The 21,758-nt window shown below is 34.8% G+C and overlaps 1 protein-coding gene across 4 annotated transcripts in view; it reads right to left on the bottom strand.

Annotated features, from left to right (window-relative positions):
- The window catches only part of EXOC6 (exocyst complex component 6), an 89,611-nt gene that overhangs the window by 31,586 nt on the left and 36,267 nt on the right, over positions 1–21,758 (bottom strand). For 2 of the 4 annotated variants that reach the window (XM_088528754.1, XM_088528756.1), the window contains exons 15-19: positions 19,031–19,140; positions 18,119–18,230; positions 16,362–16,496; positions 8,356–8,535; positions 5,431–5,460 (exon numbers count right to left, since the gene is read on the bottom strand). In XM_088528754.1, coding sequence (XP_088384880.1) covers positions 5,431–5,460; positions 8,356–8,535; positions 16,362–16,496; positions 18,119–18,230; positions 19,031–19,140 — 567 coding nt within the window. The remainder of the gene's footprint in view (positions 1–5,430; positions 5,461–8,355; positions 8,536–16,361; positions 16,497–18,118; positions 18,231–19,030; positions 19,141–21,758) is intronic. The other 2 variants (XM_088528755.1, XM_088528758.1) reach the window with 1 other exon arrangement.

The raw sequence follows: 21,758 nt of genomic DNA, 5'->3' as shown, positions 1-21,758 counted from the left end.
TATATTAAAACAAGTACTGCTATATCTTCCAGATTTATATCCAACAGTCTTCAAAAATACAGATACACTTCCAAATGTGAAAGAGCATAATGAGAATATAAGCTGGTGAAGCACATGAACAGCTTTGTGGATTTCTTCTACCTGAACAGAATGAAAGCAAGAATGGAAATCAACATGCTGCATATGTTTCACGATAGTCAGTAAAAAATAAAACAAAATAAAACAAACCCCTTCATATAAACCAAAACCATTGCTTTCAGTTAGGACATTTCTTATAATAGCTTGTGCTAATCATTGTCACCTAATTGTTAGAAATGTACCTCAAAACTTGCTGCTAAGTTATTTAAAATATTCAAGTTTTTCCAATGTCTTTTCAGGTGTTTAAAAGTCAGTACAGTCAGTAATGAACTACTTACAAAATGAAATGCAGCCCTCTGCTGTACAGCATAGAAACAATTTGCCTATCGAAATCTAGTTATTAACATTCCTCTTCACAATGTATATGATTGAAACAAATAATTTTCGAAGACTGAGATCAATAAAACAAAGCAAGAAATCAGATATTAATTTGCTCAATTATTAAAGAGGTTTAAAAAACTGAAAATATTTCCATATAAAGCAAATCGGTGAAGACCAGATACCTGACCAGACGACAACACTCTGTTCATAATGCTACAATCTCTTAGAGCATAGAGATTTTGGCTTTTAATGCAGTTACATGATTCTCTGTGTCTCTAGTCACCATGCTTGTCAAGTTACCTATATGTTACAACATCTGTTGATACATGGGTAATTAATAATATGCTTATATGAAAAAAAAATTACAGTTATTTAATGTACCTACCAGAAGGCAAACCACTATCATTTTACTTTAATGCATTAGTAAAATGATGACGCCTGTTCTCTAAAGCAATGGTTCCTCAACTGTTTTCTGCAAAGTCAGGATGATCAAGTGGATCACAAGAACACATAATAAGCAGTGATTTCAAATACAGATTGGATGATAAGGATTTGTATGGATTGGTGAAAAATGAGTGGATTCACTGTCTCAAAAGATTTGGAAAGTCCTGGTCTACAATCCAAAGGACCAGATCTTGCTCTTAATAAGACAACATGCTCACGTCATTGCATCTTGATGTGCACATAATGCACAAATCCAATTTTGTACCTTTAAAATCTATTTGCTATAATACACACCATTAAAATGTAGGCAATATAATACAAAATGTTCATTTTCTTCACATGTCAAACTGAAACATTAAATAATCTTTGCTAATACTTCCTTAGCATTAACACACCTTGAGCTGTAAAGAGCTTCATATCTAAAATGAGATGTCGGTTTCTTAATTGAAAAATCTCAGAAAGACAAATAACATTTTTGACCAAAACAGATGAACTGACAACAAGGAATGTAGGAAACAATGCAAGAACAGCATGCCTAAAAGTCTCCCAAACCCAATGGTAATTACACTGGGAGACATGCAGCTCTATTCCCCAAGCAGAACAATATCAATATGAATGGCAAAAAAAAAAGCGGGGGGGTGGAAGGCAGAAAAAGGGGGGTGACGAGGGAATCAATGGGCCATAGTTCATTTAATTACAATGTAGTAGGTTTGAAATACTTAATGGAAATGTCATTTTGATTTAATGGAACAACTAGTGCATTTCAGTTTAATGTACTGCTCCATCAAATCAGCTCCATGTCCTATTTATGGTGCCACTATAATGTAATAAAAGTTCAAGCAGATTAATAGGTTGTCAAAAAAAATTTTAACGTTCAATTTATTTTATATGCAAACAAATTGTACTCCACTATTATTATAAATAAAAGACAGAATTTTATCTTTACAGCAAGCATCTGTACTTAATTGTTACAATTTGGCAAATATCAATAGTACTGGAGCACAAGATAATGGTTACAAAACAGAAATGAGAGGGGAAAAGTCACTGGGACTTTAAATAAGTATCAATATTTGTACATGTAATGCTTATTTTAAAATGTCATAGAATGGAAACATCCCATTTTTTCTTAACTATTTGCAACTATGCAACTTGAACTACAGGCTTATTGTTCACTTGGCACATTAAGAAATAATACAAGTTTACTCTGCATAATGTTTACTTAGTAGGATGATCTGATTTTTGTAAAACTAGAGAAAAATTAAGCTTAAATCTATGAAGTATATAATTTAAAGAAAGCTGGATTATAACTTAGAAAAACATAAACTTTATTGTTATTTTCCTCAAAATTCAGTGTTTCCAAGTTCAAAATACGTTGGATGTACAACTTAGAAAAGAATGAAGAAAAAGTATTTCTTTGAAATCAGGGAACACCATTTCAAATTAATGCTCGACAAATGATTTCTAATTAAATATCTCCTGAAGTCTCTACCATCTACCAAGTAATTGATTACTTGCCTTTTTTTTTCCACAATGCATTTTAAAGAGAAAAAATGTAAAGATTTGTGAAAATGCTAACATGATGTTTATTTTCCACAATGAAACAAGTTTAAGCCAGTTTTAAAGCTAAAGCTAAGACATTCTTAATAGGGTTTGTCAGCTGTTCTTTTTAGAGAGGGTGGCAACAGTTACTCTATCTAGCAATTAAATAGGGATATTCAGTAGCACGCAGAGATCCAGCAGCCCTCCTGCATTCTCTCCAGTATCGCCTCCCATTTGGCGACACTGCTATTATCTCCACTGCGCCCACGTTAATTGCTGCTATCCACAAAACCTTTTCTTCCACTTAGCCGATGTAAAGTTTAGGAAACAAGGACCCTATTCTATAAGCAAAAACACCTGCTAACAGTGTTAAAGGCAACTATTTTTTTTTTAACCCAGCCTCCACATTTTGCTGAAATACAAGTTTGCAAGAAGAGAAAACCCTTAGACAAACTTCTTATATTTCAAAGGAGCTTGCAAAGAGAATCTGCTGACATATTAAATCCTTTATTATAGGACCCAAAAGCTTTTCTCCTAAGAACAATTGCAGTAAAGAGACATTTGGCTCCTAGGAAATTCCCAAAGGGTCACCCATATGCATCCTTCCATGGCACCTTCACGGTCCTGCTTTCTAAGACCCACGCTAGCTGTCTCAAAAGCAGCTTTCATCATTCACTATGGTGTCAGTCAATATGATTTATGGACTGCATTCAACAAAGTCAAAGCATATAGAATGAGAAATATGACTACAATCTGCTAATTTGTTTTGTATTGAGCCACTTAAGAGTCAAAGACCTGATGTCAGGCAGAGACCAGCAACACAATTAACCGGCCGGTGACAGATTCATCCATCCTCCCTGCCAGGCTGTGCCAATCAAAGACAGCATGAAGCGGCATTTGGAGAAATAACTAAGAAAACCCATTCTTTAAGTAGCCTGTGGAGGCTTCTGATTGACAGTTTTTGAATATAGCTGCAGAAAACCACCACCCATTCACCCTCAGTGCAAGCTGTGAAATTAGGCTTTTACTGCCAATCACAGAAACAATAAAATAACACAAACTGCCATCCTCAGCATAAAAGGAAATAACTAAGCTTATATGCTAAAGCTAGTAAGCTTAAGAAATAATTTAACAATATGAAGTGATGGAAGCAACAAAAAGCTTCCTAAGCAAAGAAACTAAACTTACAGATTTCACCAGTCATTATAAATAAAATATGTTTTTTGCTTAACAACATGACTACAATCCAACTTTTGTATTACAGATAGAAACCAAGAATACTAAAACACATTAATGCATTTTTTAGGATTTAAATTTACTTCCACTTTTGTAATTTTGCCCCAAATTCCCAAGTGGTACTGAAAACAGTCACAAATATCTCATTCAAAGCAACTTGTAATTCTTTTTGTACCTAGGATTCTCTCTAGGAGGAGCACATTTAGATTGCATGCTTAAAAAAAAAAGTAAGAAACTGAAAATAATCCAAAATAAAAGGAAATTGGAAAGTAAGAATGATACTATTTTTTGTACATCCAATGTATTTTTGGCACTCAGAAAGAAAATCTACCAGATAAAGGATGATGTTCAACTTTATAGCTGCTCCCTGCACACTCCAACACAAACTACTTTGGATCCACTTTCATCTTCCTTGGAAATCAGGAGACTCAGACTCTCCCTTTCTTTTTGACATCTAGTTGTAGTGGGCTGTGCTGCTTCCAAACAATCTATTTGTCTTGATCTTCTGAACTGCACTACAGATAAACACAGTAATTGAAACAGTCTACGTTACTATTGAAAATTACTGAAAAACATGGCAAGAAACCTTAGATAATAACACTGATCTTACTATTGCCTCTTTAAATTGATGTATTTTGCTTTAATTCTATAACTACTTTAATTCTATATAACTACTTTACTACTATGTAACTATGTAAGTAGTAGTATCTTCTACTATAATTGCTGGTAGTTATAATAACTGTCAACAACTGATTCAATACAGACTGGAGTCTTTAACTGTAGGACAAAATGGCCACACTGTATTTGTTCACCTTTTAAATTTATGCTTTTTTGAATACAAGGCTATGACAACAGATCTGTGCATCAGCTAGATACTGATTTTCAAAGCTTTTGCCCAAGTCAGTATTTAAATTAACATTAACAACAGTTAGAAGTATTTTCTCCCTGGAGGAAATACAATTTTAAGTATAAAAAATACATCTTACAAACTACGAATCCCAACACTTTCTCCAGTATAAGTACCTTATACATTTGTTCATTTAAAAAATGAATGTATGGCAATAAGACCCAGTCACATGGAAGTTGTTAAATTGGAATTGTACATTCACATAAAATTAGGAAAAATTAGTTCAGACAGTTCCTAACAGGACAGTATAAATTTCAACATTCCCATTATCATGGAAATGCTTCTGCTGAATCAAAATAAACTGTTGATGCAAAAATTGGTGACTTGCAAATAATCATGGCTCAGAATAATTCTTAAACGCAATCCATCATCTTCTAAAAAATTCTTAAATGCAATCCATCATCTTCTTAAAAAAAACACACTTGAACAGAGACATTCCCTTGACCTCAGGCAGATGCAGCAAAGCAGCAACGCAGCTTTCACAGATCCTCTATTCTGATTCCCCACTCTACCCTATTCTGTGTGCACGTCTCAGAGCTGCATTTCTGATACCTGACCTTGCTTGCAAAGGGTCTCACGGTCTCCGCCGCGTGCTCTCATTGGGGATGCGGCGCACGCCCTATCAACCTTCCACATGTTTGTAGGACTCCTGCTGTCCCAGCATAGAGAAGACCAAGGTTAGTCATCAACCTGATTCCTGCATGCAACCACACACGGTACGCAGCAAGTCACCAGCACACAGAAGGGCCTTTTTTATTAACTGACTAAATATGGAAGCAATAAGCCTGCAGGCAGTTCATAGTTTTTCAGTTCACATGCTTTTTCTTCATCTTGCGTCTACTTACCGACATAGCTGCATGGTCATTGTTGTTATTCTGAGAAGGAAACCAGTAAGGCAATCAAAACAAAAAATTAAGATGTACTGTCAACATCAAAAAAAAAAAAGAATAAAAAAATGGTAGCAATAAAAGGTAAGAAAAAGCTTCCCAAAATAACAAAAGTATCTACACAATTACTTTCAAAATACTTTTTAGCCTATGAACTTACTTAGTACTTTGTCAAGGCACAGCAAAGAAATTATAATTGAAATAATACAAATTTGTCAGTAAAATGTTTTTCTGTGGTAAGAAACTGTATGCCATAAGATTAAAGTAGCAAACTCCATATGAAGAAATATGCTTCAATTTGACTTTCAAAAAGTTTTCATTATAACTACATTTTATTTTAAAATACTGAAGAAAAAAATGCCTCTTTTACTGCATTGACTTGCAAAGGCTACAGTTATGCTACTAACATAACTTGCACAGGCAAGACTTAGGAATGACTTAGGAAAATAAAAACCTACATGCATTATAATGCATTAACATCTTTTTAATATAAATCTAATGTTAATATAACTGGAGGGTGGAATGAAATTCCTTTATCAAAACTGCTGCTGTTTTACAGCAGCAAATAAAGCAAACAAAAACAACAATTAACAGCAAATAAAATGCTGTTTTACAGTATGCAAATAGAGAGGAGAGAACAAAGATGGAGGACTCAGAAGGAGAAAAAATATGCTTTAGAGACAGAAGATGTTTCAAATGACTCCATGGAGATATGAGATCACGGGTTCAGAAAAATTAAGGTCATAGTCTAACTTCTTTAGATTTCTTACGTTCTAATAAAAATAACATACTTTTCATAAAGCAGATACTTGAAATAAGATATACTTTTTAAAATTATGCATACATTGGTACATAACTACTTCACAGCATAGACCCACATGGAAGCAGACCTATACAAAGGGACATACCCTTGAGTGCTTACACAGTTTACATATACATCCACAATAAAAGAGGATAAAAGCAGCACCCAACAATCCCAAAGAACACACCATAACTTTTCAACAAGATGACTCGTTTGAGACAACATCAGCGAGTCAACGATCCTTGCTTGAGCAAGACTACAGCCAACCACTGGGGCAAACTAGTTGCGCCTCTCACCTTAGAAGGGCGTCTGCTAACACAATTGCATATGCCAAGGTGGGAAGAGAAGGCATTTCTCCACCTGTCCAACCCTCCTCCTTACTAAAACCATGGCCAACGCCTAGGACTTTTGCTCTTTGATCTCTAATTCTAGACAAGGTCCTAAGAAACTTATGAATAATAGCATGTTTTTGGCAGCTATACAAAAGTTGTTATAAAAATGACATTATGACATTTTTATTCCATAATGAAAATGACCAACAAAAACTATTCCAGATCTCAGCTATGACGTGATAATCTAGTTTTGCTTAGGATACCAAAAGTACTCACATATGGAAAGTAGCTCTGGGATTCTCTTTCAAAACACCTTTACTATAAATAACTATGAAAATAACTATTACAAATCTAACTCAAATCACCATAACAAAACTCTAAATACATTTTTATATAATTTCCACATTCATGCACAACAACATTCAGAGGACCGGATGCTTCTACAGTCAGCCAAGCCAGAATAGCAGCATATGGGAGAAGTAAAAAATCGCAAGTACCCTCATTCCAGACCAGACCAGGCGTCCATGTAGTTCTATATCCAGCCTATTAACTGGTTAAGACTGAATGCAAGAAAATATAAAATCTGAAATTACAGACTTTCTTCACAGAGGCCATCCTTAATGGCCTTATGCCATTACAGTCTAATGGCCTTAACCCATACCTCACATCTCACATTCATACTGACATTATGTGGTGTATTTTGAGTGAGCTATCTGTTTGAATCAGTAAAAAAAAAAAAAAAAAAAAAAAAAAAATTCAGAAAAGTCACAGCCACTTGACAAATGATTCAGAATACCAGATAAGCCCCCTAACCCAGCAACTTCAGTATCTCAATCCTGTATAAAGTCCTTTTTCTGAAAAACATAATTTTATCAAATACTTTCTTAAACTGTACAGCTGTGCTGTAATGTAGCACACGAAGAAAATACCTTTGAATTTCAGTCTGAAGCCTCAAAACGTTCTGTGTGTTGAGAACTTACTCTCTAGGAGAGCTGCATATGAGTAAAGTGATCAAGCATCAGCGTGACAAAAGCAACAGTATGCTAGTGGAAAGCAGATGTAGCTTCAGTGACTCATTCTAATTCCTGCAGATCTATACAGGTATAAACTGCAGTGATGATAACTTAAACTAGATGTTTTATTTTCTGTCTTGAAGCAGGGAGAATTAGGCAACAAAGTAACAATAAGCACATAAACAGGTTAACAACACCCTTTACCTGGGACAAAATAACAAAAGATACATACAAACATGAATGAGGAGTCATTTCACTGAAGCTCAGTTAACTAAAATACATATATATTTTTTAATAGTTAAAACAATTTAACTGAAGACAACCTTGGAGAATATCCGAGCCCTCCAGGATCTCATGCACGAACCAAGACTTTGCATTAAATTCTGTATTCTTTAAATCAGTGAATATGCCCATAGAAGAATGCTAATTAAAAAGGCCACCCTCAGGTAGTCTGCTCTTGCTTGCCCTAGAAAACTGAGTTCTTACTATCTGTATTTTAGCTCTTGTTAACAATATTACCAAAGTATTTGAAAGTATTTTTCAAAATATTGTCATGGATAGGTATCATCAATACCAATGCTAAAAAAAATACATTAGACAGCAAATGCACAAAATCAAATATCATACCTTTCTTCTAATATACTAACTTCACAAGTATTTTAATTTAAAAAATCTTCATACTTTAAAATAATATAACATGCCAATAGCTATAAATCAAACAATTTTGAGCACTTACAGGTAAATGAGTAAAAACTTGAAATGTGCTTCTTAGAAAGTTAATAAGGTCCATTAGGTATCCACTGGCTCTTCCATCTGATTCGGACATTGTCCAATCATAGTCAGCAATCTGAATAAATTCATCTATTTTTTGGTTAAGTTTTGTATATATTTCTCCTTCTGCACCATGTCTTGCATCCTGAAATAAATAGTGAACAACTGTCACAATTCTAAAACATTATTAAGTTAGAATAATTATTTTTATTAACAAAGCGAGTCATGTGTTTTTCTTAGAATTGAAAAACAAGTTTTAAAATTTGTATTTTAACTAGTCTTGAAGCAATACATCTGAGCATGCATTTTTTTAAATATACCTGTAAATGCATACTATAAGAGTGTTTCTAACAAAACATGCCTGCAGAGCAATCTAAGTTTACAGAGATAAACGAAACACAAGTGAATTTGCAATCAAAGAAATTGCTTTACTTTCCTTCATAGACATCACCTTTGATTCAGCCTTACAAATTTATAAACCTCAAAACAATTTTTATTGGTCCTTTTATACAGAAAAATAATAACAAAAACATAATTATTTTATCTGTCATGACTGGAGGTCCAGCAATCACAGGATTTTTGTCTAATTAATATCTTAAAGTTGCACATCTGAAGAACACTTATGTCTTTACATCCTCCCTTAAACATGCTGATGATACCACAGCACGATTCAGAGCACTCCCCTAAACCCTGCTCATCCCTTTTTTTATTCTGCCACCACCCAGAGTCTGTTCTGCATGAACACGAGACACAGAAATTACGTGACCAGAGGTAAAATATAACATTTACTGCGAAGTGAGTATATTAGTTGCCTCATTTATTTAGAGCCATTCCTCACAGCTGTACTGGAATGTACTCAATGATGCTTGATGAGGGGTCTCTTGCCAGGAAAGTTTTACTTTTCCCAGCTTGGAATTTAATGATGTTTGACAAATTCTCTAAGTCGGTCTCAAGGTAAAACTTTCTTCAGAGAAAGAGCCCAAGAAAGAGGGATCATGAGGATGGGTTGCTCAGATGCTGAGGTTTTCTAGAGAGAAGGAATCAGCTGGGTATATTAGAACCACACAAAACTGGGTGAAATCCCCATCCTTAGCTTCCTCTAGGTAAAAGTAGTCCAAAATTACAGCAGTTCAGGCAACAGAAGATAGAAGTAAAAGCAAAAGGAACTAATCCTAAAGGTGGCATCAAATTTTGTGTGTGAAATTCAACCTTCAGCCACATCTCAGCCTGTGAGGCACTTGCAGAAATGAGCAAGCCTATAGACCCTCCATGTAGAGATGCCAGAGGAGGTTTCCCTAAAAATGGCATTTTTATGGCAACACCAACTTGTAAAAACTTCTAATAAAAAGCTCGCCTAATCTGACACGTAAGAATCTCATAACTTGTTAAAATGTCAAATAAAGGAATATGCTGACATTTACAGTTACGTAGATGGCTATTTCTATAAAAGCTTCAAATAGGGATAAGCTGTTGTTTAACTGCATAATTAATTATAAGACCTAGGTTTTCACAATCTATAATGATGTGACCTATAAATAAAAGAGGTAATAAAAAGAAAGGAAAAACATATACCTATTAAGACATCTCTGGAGTGGCTGCAGCATTTTATCACTTTTTTTTTTTTTCCTTCTTCTAATAACTGGTAAAGACAGAATTAGTCCCTCAGGTTTTGTTTCTGGAAGTCTGTTTTTGGCAATCTTTTATTTTGCTTTGGTTACTGGGATACAATAGGAGCAGTGTGGCAATACTGTAAATGAAGAGATCTGTACTTGTCTGTGAGGTAACTGCTAAAAAGACTAGAAAATGGATTTGAAACCCAAGAGAGACTTTTGAGAAGCAGCACTGTGAATCCCACTGCACAAGTCAGGAAAGGGTGAATTAGGGTGAATTCCCATTTAGATCTGGGATGACTCTTAAAAGCAGAGAAATCCCTGCATCTCTTCTTTTAATTTGGGACAGACAGCTCACAGGAAACTTTAGAAAGTTCACCAGACTTTCCTCCTGAATAGGGAAAATGAGGCTGTTCTGTTCAATAGCTTCTTTCTCAGAGAAATAGTAGGTTTGGAAACAGTTATTCTATTCTCATGGGCACCAGATCTAGCCCAGCACAGGATCCCATGCTGTGTGTCTGGCTCTTCAACAGTCTTTACACAGCTTAATGTTGAGATACTCATTTCAAAAACTTCTACCAGCTAGACCTGCAGTTACATCTGTTTATGCTTAGTGTGACTGCTGATTGAAAAAAAATATATGTATGAAAAAGATGGTATCCATCTCTTCAGTTATCCAAAGTCAGAAAATGTGATTATAATATTGAAAGCCACACACTTTTATATGATAAAACGATCCTGCCTTTTTTTTTTTTAAAAAAAAAAAACCTTCACCCATGTGAAACAGTACTCAGTATTTGAATGTCATCTGAAGATGTGATCTTATATACAATAATAAAATGGGAAAAGCAGCCCTCTAAAAAGTTGCCATGAAATAAGTCTGAAGGCTTCTATTAAAAATTCAGTGTAGATGTATTTCTAAGATCACCTCCCTGGGTGTGAATGTGAATGGGATTATCAGCATTGCTAACAAAAGGAAATGTTTGACCATTCAAAAAGAATGAGGGTGACAGGATTTGCCACCAGGAGATGTAATTAATAACAGCAGAACATACCAAACTCTGTAAGGGCCCTGCTGAGGAACTGCACACAATTTTTCATTAATACAAAGGAAAAAAGGGGGGATTAATGAGAAAAGGATTTTTTTTTTACTACGAGTACAGGATAGTGTGCTAACGTTCAGGGAGACAGAAAGAAGGATAAGGAGAGAAACCATAACATTCTTATGCATTTGTCCCTATTCATTCTGCATTTTGCAAAACTGCTCTGTAACAGACTGAGCACCTAGCCAGTGAGGTAAGATATAGCTATCTGAATAAACCCTTATACATGGCACATTTTTACTAGCCTTTGATGAAAATGCCAATAACTGAAAGCAGAACACAAAGTTACTGCTACATGAAACCTCAAAAACCATTTAAACCAAGATAATTAGTATACAATGGTTTCATCCACAAGATAAAAAACAAATCAAAGCTGATATTAATAAATCTATCTTGCTTTTATGCTTACTTGAAAGACTTCCAGAATGTAAACCAGAGGAAGACAAAACTTGAAATATTCATAGAATACTTAAACATAACGTGTTGAATGACAAATAAGCACAAAACGTAAAGCATTTTTAAAATTGTGTTTATCATATAACATTGAAGGACAAAATTCTTGACAACTCTTGACACTTAGTGAAATCAAAGACTACAGCTGCACTCATTGGTTTGTTTTGAATATTAAAGAATATAAATGGACCTTACAAGAAAGTATCTACAGACATACGCATTCAAACACACACGTGCTCTATAGGCAAACCGCAAGCAAATTAAGCAATGGAATTTTAAAGGACAAGGCAAACACAAGCAGGGCGATGGTAGCCTAACTGCATTTCCCAGGCCAGAACCTTTCCAGCTTGCCTTCTTCATTAAATCCTCAGCAAAACAAATGATAGTTAATGAGAAAATTGCTGGCAATCAACTGGAAAATATAAAATATAAATACTGCAACAATGTCTTATTCCACCTCACCCACTTTTTAAAATCTATGCCAGAGGGGATATTACAACAGGATAAGCTGCATCTTGTATCAAGGGGGGGAAAAAAAAAAGTACAGAAAATAGATAGAACTCCTCTCAATAGGATTAGTCTTTCTTATCCCATTAATACAAGAAACCACCTTCTTTTGTTTCAGTGTACACTGAAGAGAGAAAGAAAAAAAAACTTGCAAACGTAAAGTTCAAATTACAACTGCTTTGGAATCCTATACGATTTCTTCTTTTATTTTCTTCTCTTCCCAAAGTTTCTCTAGAGAAGCCCTAACTGATGGAGAAGGCAAGCACTGGCTGAATTAACTCCACAAGGTGACCTATACAAGAATATTCCTCCATTGTCATTCTAGAAGATTCTTTGCTAATTTTAATTAACAAGCATATACACTGATGAATCTTGTTTTATATGGCATTATAATTTATATGAAATACGCTCCTGTGTAGCACTTGTGAGACCACATCTGGTCAGAGTCACTCTGCTGGACTGAGTATTGTGTCTGGCCCAGGTTCTCCAGCCCAAGGAAAGGCACTGACTACCCAGAGGGAGCACAGGGCAGCACAGACAAAAAGGTGTGAGGGCTGCAGCACCCAGCATGTCAGCAGGGGCTGTAGATTGGGACTGTTTAGCCCAAAGAAAAGAAACCAGAAGGGTTGACCTAATTGCTGCCCTCAACTTCCTAATGGGCAGGTGCAGAGGGGATGAAATCTGGAGGGGCACAGCAAGAGGGCAGAAGCAACGGTCACAAGCTGAGGCTGATGAGGCTCCCATAAGATTTAGACTTTTATTTGGGACACTTCTGTCACCTACTTAGATTTCTCCATCTTAATGTTACTCCCATCTCACCCAGCATTCCATGTGGAGACAAAATATGACCCATAAAATATAATTTCTTATATAATAATTAATTGACAACCAGTTTCTGGAACAGATATTACAAATATCTATGACTACTTTATACACTGCTTTGAAGCTAAGCTGAAATTTTTCTCTTAGTTCTCTTCCAGTTTTCTTTAAAAATGTGGAGACTTTATCATAAAGTTCTAGAGGTGATAATGTAATTTGGGGAATTCTGAATAACAGATCTCTGTATACATTGTTAACTTCAACTATTTTCATTTGGATTACTGTATAATAGTTCTTTTGCTATAAATACATATTAATTAAAAACAAATACATCACAAGAAGAACAGATGATGAAGGTACAGAAGTGGGGTAGCTTAAGAGGAAATAAACATAAATGTTAAGTTTGACAAACAGAACTCTACTAATCATCACAAGCATCTCAAATATGAATCAACACATATATAAATCACTGAGACTGTATCTGTGTATAATGGGATTATTATTCATACATCCAAAGCATGACATTTTAATTTATATCACCAAATAATTGCCAAGGAAAGAAATTACTTAAATGGTAAACATGCCAGGATATGAACAGATAAACACATTATGAATAGAGGTTCACTTCTGCATGTTTTATAAAAAAATGTGTTTAGGACAGAAATTGTGCAGATGAGAATACTTAGATGAGATTTTAAAATGTATAGGACAAACTGCAAAGCAACAGGACAGATAATCCCAAAACCTTTTGCTTAATTTTCTATAGAAATTATTACAACAACTTGGCCTTCCAGCCCATAGCAATAATTATGAGAAAATTTGAGGCAGATGTAACACCTCTCATTAGACCAACAGATATAACTGTTTTTTTTTTTTTTTTTTTTTTTTTTTTAAAGACGATGTTTCAGTCCTAGAAATCTTCCTCCAAAGTATGTCTGATGTCCAAAAGCTTTATGTTTTGTTTTCTTTTTTCTTTCTGCCTGACTATGGAAAGCACTAGTATCTACACATTTATGTGGGATTTTTTCCCAAAGAAAAGAATCCCAAATCATACCCATTTTCTTCTAATGTAAACCAAAAATACTGTTTTGGCTGCAGCAGGTCTGGGAAGCAATTCCTGCCGTGCTTGCTGTAGACGCGCTCCTAGACCGGGTGCTCAAGTGTCACCCCAGCACGAGGGGCCTGAAACGCCCCCTGCACCCTCAGAGGGCTCTGGCCACTTGTTAAGGAGGAGTTGGAATAATATTCTAGTGTCCTGGACATATCTTTCATCCTTATAGTATAAAATTGACTCCAATCTGATCACAATTCTAACACCTGAAAGGAAAAGGGGGAAATGTGTTCATTCTCTATAGACATTTGCTATCGTGAACAATTTATGACACTTTGTAAAATAATTTTACAATGGACTATACTAGATACACACAAAGAAATTGAGAAATTAGGAGGTTAAGTGACTTATTTCTGAGTCATAAGCCAGTGGCACACTAGGAAAAAGAGATTGCAGTTCCTTGCAGCGCCAGCTCGGTGCTCTCTCAGTGCTGCTTGGGGTGCTTGTGAGACTCATGGCAAATGTTTGAATGCAAAAAAATGAAGAACTTTGGAGGGGCATCAACAGAAGGAAAAAAAAGAAGGATTAACAAGCGGGTAAAAGGGGACAAGAATTAAAAGTGTGAGCAAAATGCTAAAGGGAAGAGAGGTAGGCAGAGAAGGAGCAGGAGCAAGAGGCTTTACAACACCAGAGCACGCTCCTGTCAATAGCAAACGTAGAATTACTGATTCTCAACACTGCTTTGATCTGAGGGAACAACTTTTAAATGTGGTAATAGGTGGTTCACATCCAGGATAACAGCCCACCCCTGCCTTGAACTCCTACATGGGCAGCCCTGAGCTCCTACACTGCTCTCATGTCGGGTTAATACAATGGCTCCCTAATGTGAAAACAGGTTTCTCTCCCTTTTTTCCTTTTTTTTTTATATATATAAAAATAAAATAAATAAATAAATAAAAAAAACACCAAAAAACCCCACACATCCAGGGAAGCATTCACAAGAAAAATACAGTTGTTGCAAAGTCAAATATTAGCATGTTAGGAAAACTCAAGATTGAAGGTTGTCTTAATAAATTAATCTCCTATTTTGATTATGATACAGACTTAACATTTATTGAGACACCTTTTGTAGTACAACAGGAGAAAGCAATGGCATTTTTAGATGAATTCACCAATGTGACCGTTGTCCAAACCGCTGCTTTTTTTTTCCTCAAGCTTTTGTGCAGATACACTCTAAAAACACATTTAAGGACAATCAGGCAAGTGGGAATATTTCCAGTGAGGCAAGGAGCAGCGCTGCAGCCGCACACACTGTTCCCTGAGCAGCACTGCACTCCTGGGCTCTGGCCCCATGCGCCATAAACTGGAGATCGAGTTATGGCACAGTATGTTTAGAGAGTACATGCATCACAAAATTCTGATAACTAGGGCAAAGTACACAAAATAAGCTTTGCCAAAAACAGTGGAAAAATACTAACTTAAAGCTATATTACAAGCACACAGGAAGTGAAAATTGAAGAACAGAAAGAAAAGAAAATACATATTGCACCACTCGGTTTATTATCTTGCTAGGAACAGCTCCTTTTTTTGTCCTATAAGACAAATATTTGCGCTTCTATACGGCGATCACTTATAGGTTTACTTTCTGAACAGGCAATTTTGAAGATTATGATCTTCTCAACCATTCAGTCATGTACATGTAAGTGATCAACTTTCACCAGCTTAGGAAGCAAAATCCTCCTGCACGGCTCTTTCCCCGGCTACTCAGCTATTATTATTTAATGATAGCAAATATCAAAGCTTTTTAAAATGATAATTTGTAGATTAGAATTACAGGTAATTATTCATATTTGGCCTTGCATATTCCACTTAAGCAAGTATTAATGCATATATTTATTTATAAGACATGGTAAAAACATGGCTCTAAAAATACAATTATGTATTTTTTGTTGGTTTCACTTTTACATTATGCATTACTAGGTCACTACTTGAAAACATAACAAAAATTGCTATTTTATAACAAAAACAAACAAAATACGTTCGTGTATTTTAGATCACCATAGTACAGTTTGGCTTGATTCTATTCCCAAATGGAAGATACTACATGATTTGGAGCTTAGTCTATAAAAGCTTCTAGTGAAGTTAGGTTCAGCTTCTCATTTTGTAACTTAATAAAAGATCCTAACATGTCTGGAAGAGAACATCAATGCATCTGATGGTACTGACATATTTCAAATCATACTGATAATATGAAAAAGTGCTAATCTGCTGAGTGTTGAATTTTAATTTTCATCAGTTCAGAATACTTTTAACAACAAAGTGAGAAAACGTGCCATTTCCCTTCCTTTCATTTTTAAGATACTTAATTTATAGTTATTTTTATATAACTTTTCAGACACGATTATTTTAAGGATGACATACAACATACCTTAAATGTAGAGAGTCCATAAAGTCTTGCAGTGTGAACAGTCACTTGGGAAACGCTTGTAATGTTAGTTATGAAATCCTCAAGGTATTTACAGGCTTGTTCTAGGTGTGTTGTGTTTATGATGATTTGAACAAGCTACGAGACACAAAAAACCCCATTTAGTGACTTTTTGTATCATCCACTGTTACTTGATTTTTTCCAAGTGTTGTTACTCCTTTCAGCAGCAGTTTACTAAAAAGTAATTACAGTATTTCAAGTTACCACTTAACAAATGCCAATTTTCAAAGATAGCTTCCAAATACCGCAATTTACGCAGATCATGATAAAAAAAAAAAAAAAAAAAAGACTGCGACCACCTACCCAGTGAAATAACTTGATATTTTAGAAATAAAAAAGGGAAAATAAGGAAAGGTATCATCAAAATTACCATCCACATCATTAAAAAAAGAAATAAATTACGACAATTAAGAAAAAGAAAAATTTACAGAAGTATCTGCATAGTAAAGCATTCTTAAGTTAGGAAATTTCAAAAATAAGGCTGTCAATGTTTTTTAAAAATAAGGCTGTCAATGTTTTTGACAAACAGTGATAATAACCTGCTGCTGAGTTATTTATCTTTTTACAAGAAGGACATTCATTCATATTCACTCACAAATTAAGGACCACTTATAATAGACAGTAACAAACATCAGTACATCATTTCCTGAATCATCACTGTACACTGGCTCCAACAGTGTTTTAGTGAACACTATTGAAATGTTTCTTTTTTAAACATTTTTCTTTCATAAAGCATATTGCCTTGACAACTAAATACCTTCAAAAATATTAAGCAATTTATTTTCATATCCTTGCAAGTTTCTGCCACCAGTTTTTAAAAATGTAAAGAACTACAGCTCAGAAAAACTGCACATCTTGATTCACTAACATGGCAATATATGATTTACAAAGATGTTTCTTCATCTACTTTTTCACTAAATAAGTGAATCTTGTAGTTTAAAAAACAGCATTTAATATGATCTAGTACAGCTCTACTGGCTACCATTTAATTCCTTCTCAGCAGTGTTATGCATCATCTTTCAGTAGGTATCTGCCAACTCCTAACACTGCAAATAACTGCAGGAACGTTAATAGAGCAATTCACCCTCTTAGCCCTTATTTTGTGTGGTAAACCCAATGAGACAAGAGTCCTGACACAGAAACAATATGTACAAAGCTACCAGAATATTTTAATATAATTAATACAGACAGAAGAAGTTGCATGTCTTAGAGTGAACTTCAGATTTCTTAATCTGGCAGCTTCATGTGAGGGAGATTTTCTCCCCCCTCCATCTTTTCTTGGGAGACAAATAAACTCAATAATGTCCTAATAATTGCTAGACAGGAGCACAGCACACTGAACCATGCACTACAGGCAGTTTGAGAAACAGAAGACCTTAGCTAATTCTCTAGAAGCCCTTGTTTGTCATGGAGGAGAGAGCTCTGTCACTGTCACATCGTGTGCGTCCCAACGTACACATACTCCAACTAGACCCAACACTGTAGTGCTACCATCTCTATAAGAGACTACTTCCAAATACGGCTACTTTTCCTTATGTCATCTTTCTTCTCTTCAAATTTTCAGCTTTGAAGCAAATGCTACTTTTATTCTTACACAAATTTTAATACTACACTATGTCTACACTTACAAGAATATGCTTAACACTGCCTTAAAAAACAAGCACACACACACAGTTTTGTGAATGTATTTTAAAACTTACCTCAGTTAAACCTATATGAGGTTTTTTAATTAGGTTCTGTAAGCAACTACTTAGAGTTCTGGTTAGCAGCAAATTTGTAGATTTTCTGAGCATATCATCTATTTCTGTTGAACTGAAAAACAATTGCATATTTTTATAACTATCCTGTGCATGACAATAGCTTTTTTTTTCTTTTTTATGGATAGTAAATTTTTCATGTTAAGAATTCCCTATGTGCCTATAATTTCTAATAGCAGTAAGTTTCTGTGATCTATCACACACAATACCTCTTTCACTCACCAAATTATCCACTAACTGAATTTCAACACTGAAGCAAAATCTGTTATTTTTAGATTTTGGACATGTTTATTACCACAGCGGTTAGGAAAGACTTATTTGTGCTTTTAATGAGTTATTATGGAGGTCAACATGCACTCATTAGTACGTGTAAATTATAAACAGTATCAATTAAGAATGTGTGAAAGAGTCATTTACATCTTTAACAGTGCGGAAGCGGGTGACCAGCAATCAATACCTTCCAGGTTTCAGAGCTACAAATGTTATTTTATGTAATTAAAACCAAGTCTTGCAGGGGCATAATGGGAAAGAAATCAGGGTGCCTTCCATAAAAAAAAAAAAAAAAAAAAAAAAAAAAAAAAAAAAAAGGGAGAGGGGGCAGGAAAGAGGGAATCAGTATGCAGCCAGTACAGTTTTCTGGCAGCAGAAATCATTACTAACGAAACTCAAAGTACAGACAACAAAAAGCTGGGCTGAACTACTCAAGGCAAACCAATTATTTCTGAAATAATCAGTTTTGAGGAATTGTTTTCAAATTGTATATACTTTGTTAAAAGAAAAGCTTGTACATTTTTAGGGCATGGAAGGCACATGGAAGTTATAGATTACTTTATACTCCTGGCATTTAAAGCTTACCTTCGGTGAAGTGACTCTGAAAATTTAAGGCTTGCATAAATAAATTCCTTAACCTGGATATAAATTTGAGGCACTGACTGAGACATTGGAAGCTTCTTTGGAAAACACTGCTACAAAAACAAAGGATAACACTATGTTACATCTTGAACTTTGATTCTAAGGAGAAATGGCATGAAACAACAATTCTATTTTTTTTTTAGCTTTAAGCTTTTCTGGTTTTCATCAATATAAATTGGATTTTTATCTATTTAAATAGCTTATAAGAGAAATATAATGTTAACATTTATTTATATTAAAATAAAATTCAAACACTCCAGGTAAATTATCAGATCACCTTGTAGAAAGCAATTTAAATATACACATTAAAAATGAAAGTACCAAAACAGCAAAGCTGAATATGGTGATATCTTCAAGGCATCTTAACAATTTTTGACATGTATATTTACTGCCACACATTTACTGGTTCACAAAACTAAAACATTATTTACATTCTTTTTCATAAATTTGGATGAGCATATTTTATGCATACTAGTAGTCTGTAACAATGAAATCATGCCTCTTATTTCATTTTTAAACTTGATAATGTATTTGGGGGCACAAAGAAGATAATGCAATTCAATTAAATCTACAACACCAGATAGACAGGTCTGCATTTAAGATATTGCATTTGAAATACCCCAATTAATTTTCTGTTGACTCTATGACTAATGCATGAGAAAAATAATTAACAACTGGTATCATCCCAGGAGAACTGTATTTCTTCAAATAAAAGCCTAATAAACAGCAGATCAACACTCTGGTATTAAAAAATAACAATAATAATCATGATCTTGACATCCTCTTTTAACTATAACTTTTCATTTAATATTTGGCAGCATGACAGATAACATAGCCTAAGAGCAAAAAGTACTGTCACATACAACTTTAAGGATCCCCACGAAGTCCCTTCAGCAGGGCTTGATCTCAACCTTCAGAGATTCAACAGTTTAAGAGTTTAATTCTCTTAACAGACTAATTTAGAAGAGGCAGTAAAACAGAGATGAAAGCCAATTGTTTCACTTTTGAACGTATAACAAAAGTGCAGAAGTTAGATTATATAATCAAACCATGATAGCTTGCACATTCAATCTCAACAGCAGAATGCAGGAAAAAAACATATATTTTGTCCTGTCAGGTTTTATCCGCAATAATAAACATTAGGTAGGTTCAATTCACAAATCTGTCTCAACATGCCTCAAGCAGCTCCTATAAGCAACTTACTGTAAAATTGTGAGGGGGATTCATCTTAGCTAAGAGTTAGAATTAGTGCTTACTAATATTACTACTGGATCTTTTAAAACTAAAACATGCATTTTCACAGGCATTTCATCTTAATCTGTAATAGGCATTGCAAATGCATCAAATGAAATAGCCCTCTGGGGTTTTTTTTTTTTTTTCTCTCCTTCTTCTCTCAAGTTCATTGCATCTTTCAGTGACTCGCTGGGATTTACACATCTGTAATTATTTTTCTTTTCATCTAAACATAGACTAAATTAACCCACTAAATAGGAGCTAATAACATCTCCGTGCTTTATAATCAAAGAATCACAGAATGGTTGAGGATGGAAGGGACCTCTAGAGATCATCTAGTCCAACCCCACTGCTCCAGCAGGGACACCTAGAGCTTGTGGCACAGGGTGGCATCCAGGCAGGTTTGGAAGATCTCCAGAGAAGGAGACTCCACAACCTCTCTGGGCAGCCTGTTCCAGGGATGTCATTCTCAGAGTAACAAAGTTCTTCCTCATGTGGAACTTTCTGTGTTTCAAATTTGTTCCTATATATATATATATGTATATATATATAGCCCTGAGGCAACAACAGAGGGGTGACGTGGATGAGTTTATAAACTGTCTACAAGTGATGCTGTGGCATTTATCAAGCTTTTCTTCCATGCAGATTCCTTGCTATCTAATAAAACGAAAGGTAAGACTTCAGTCTTTCATTCAATATGGGTGCTTTCGCAAACTTTTAAGAACTTGATTATCTTTGAGACCTCTGCCACTCTATTAAATCTGGTTAAAGTCAACTAAAGTGGCTCAAAGATTGGTAGGACACAAGGCGGGGTGAGGGGGAACACACAGTTTTGTTCCTAATGATGCCCTAAAACAACACACCCTAGTTAACATATAGGTTTCAAAGCTTTTTTATAAACATATGTAAAAATCATTATCCCTGCTTTACAGATGAATTAACAGGGACAGAGAGATGTGAAGTGACTTACCCAGTGTCACACAGCTGGTCAGTGACAGAGTTGGGAACAGAATCCAACCTGATTCCCAGCTTTAATCTCAAATTCACTCAACCAAAAACTAAGTATCAGCCTGAGATTCTGCCCCAAAAATATCCACAAATGAAGTGCTGTTCACTATAAAATAACAATCCCTTTCTGTGTCTTAAAACAAAATTAAAATTGATGGCTATACAAAAATATATTCTCCTTCTAGCAAAAGACAAGCTAAATGTCTTTGTTAACCATACGTGTTCGTACACACACACACGTACACTCAAATAATAAAAACACTTGCAATGATACATCAGAAAGAAAGTGAAAGTAAGGGAGGCAGATAAAAATTTTAAATACCATTTTAAAATCTCTGCAATTTATCAGCAAAATCATCATGCTAAATAGTATCAGCTGTACTCTATACTTCTGACATCATACAGAGTTTTCTTAGACTGGTATTATTTT

Source organism: Tinamus guttatus, unplaced genomic scaffold, assembly GCF_059628265.1.
Source record: "Tinamus guttatus ecotype Peru unplaced genomic scaffold, ASM5962826v1 Tinamus_guttatus_pri_ptg000314l, whole genome shotgun sequence".
Taxonomy (NCBI): domain Eukaryota; kingdom Metazoa; phylum Chordata; class Aves; order Tinamiformes; family Tinamidae; genus Tinamus; species Tinamus guttatus.
This window is presented reverse-complemented; position numbering and strand designations above follow the sequence as displayed.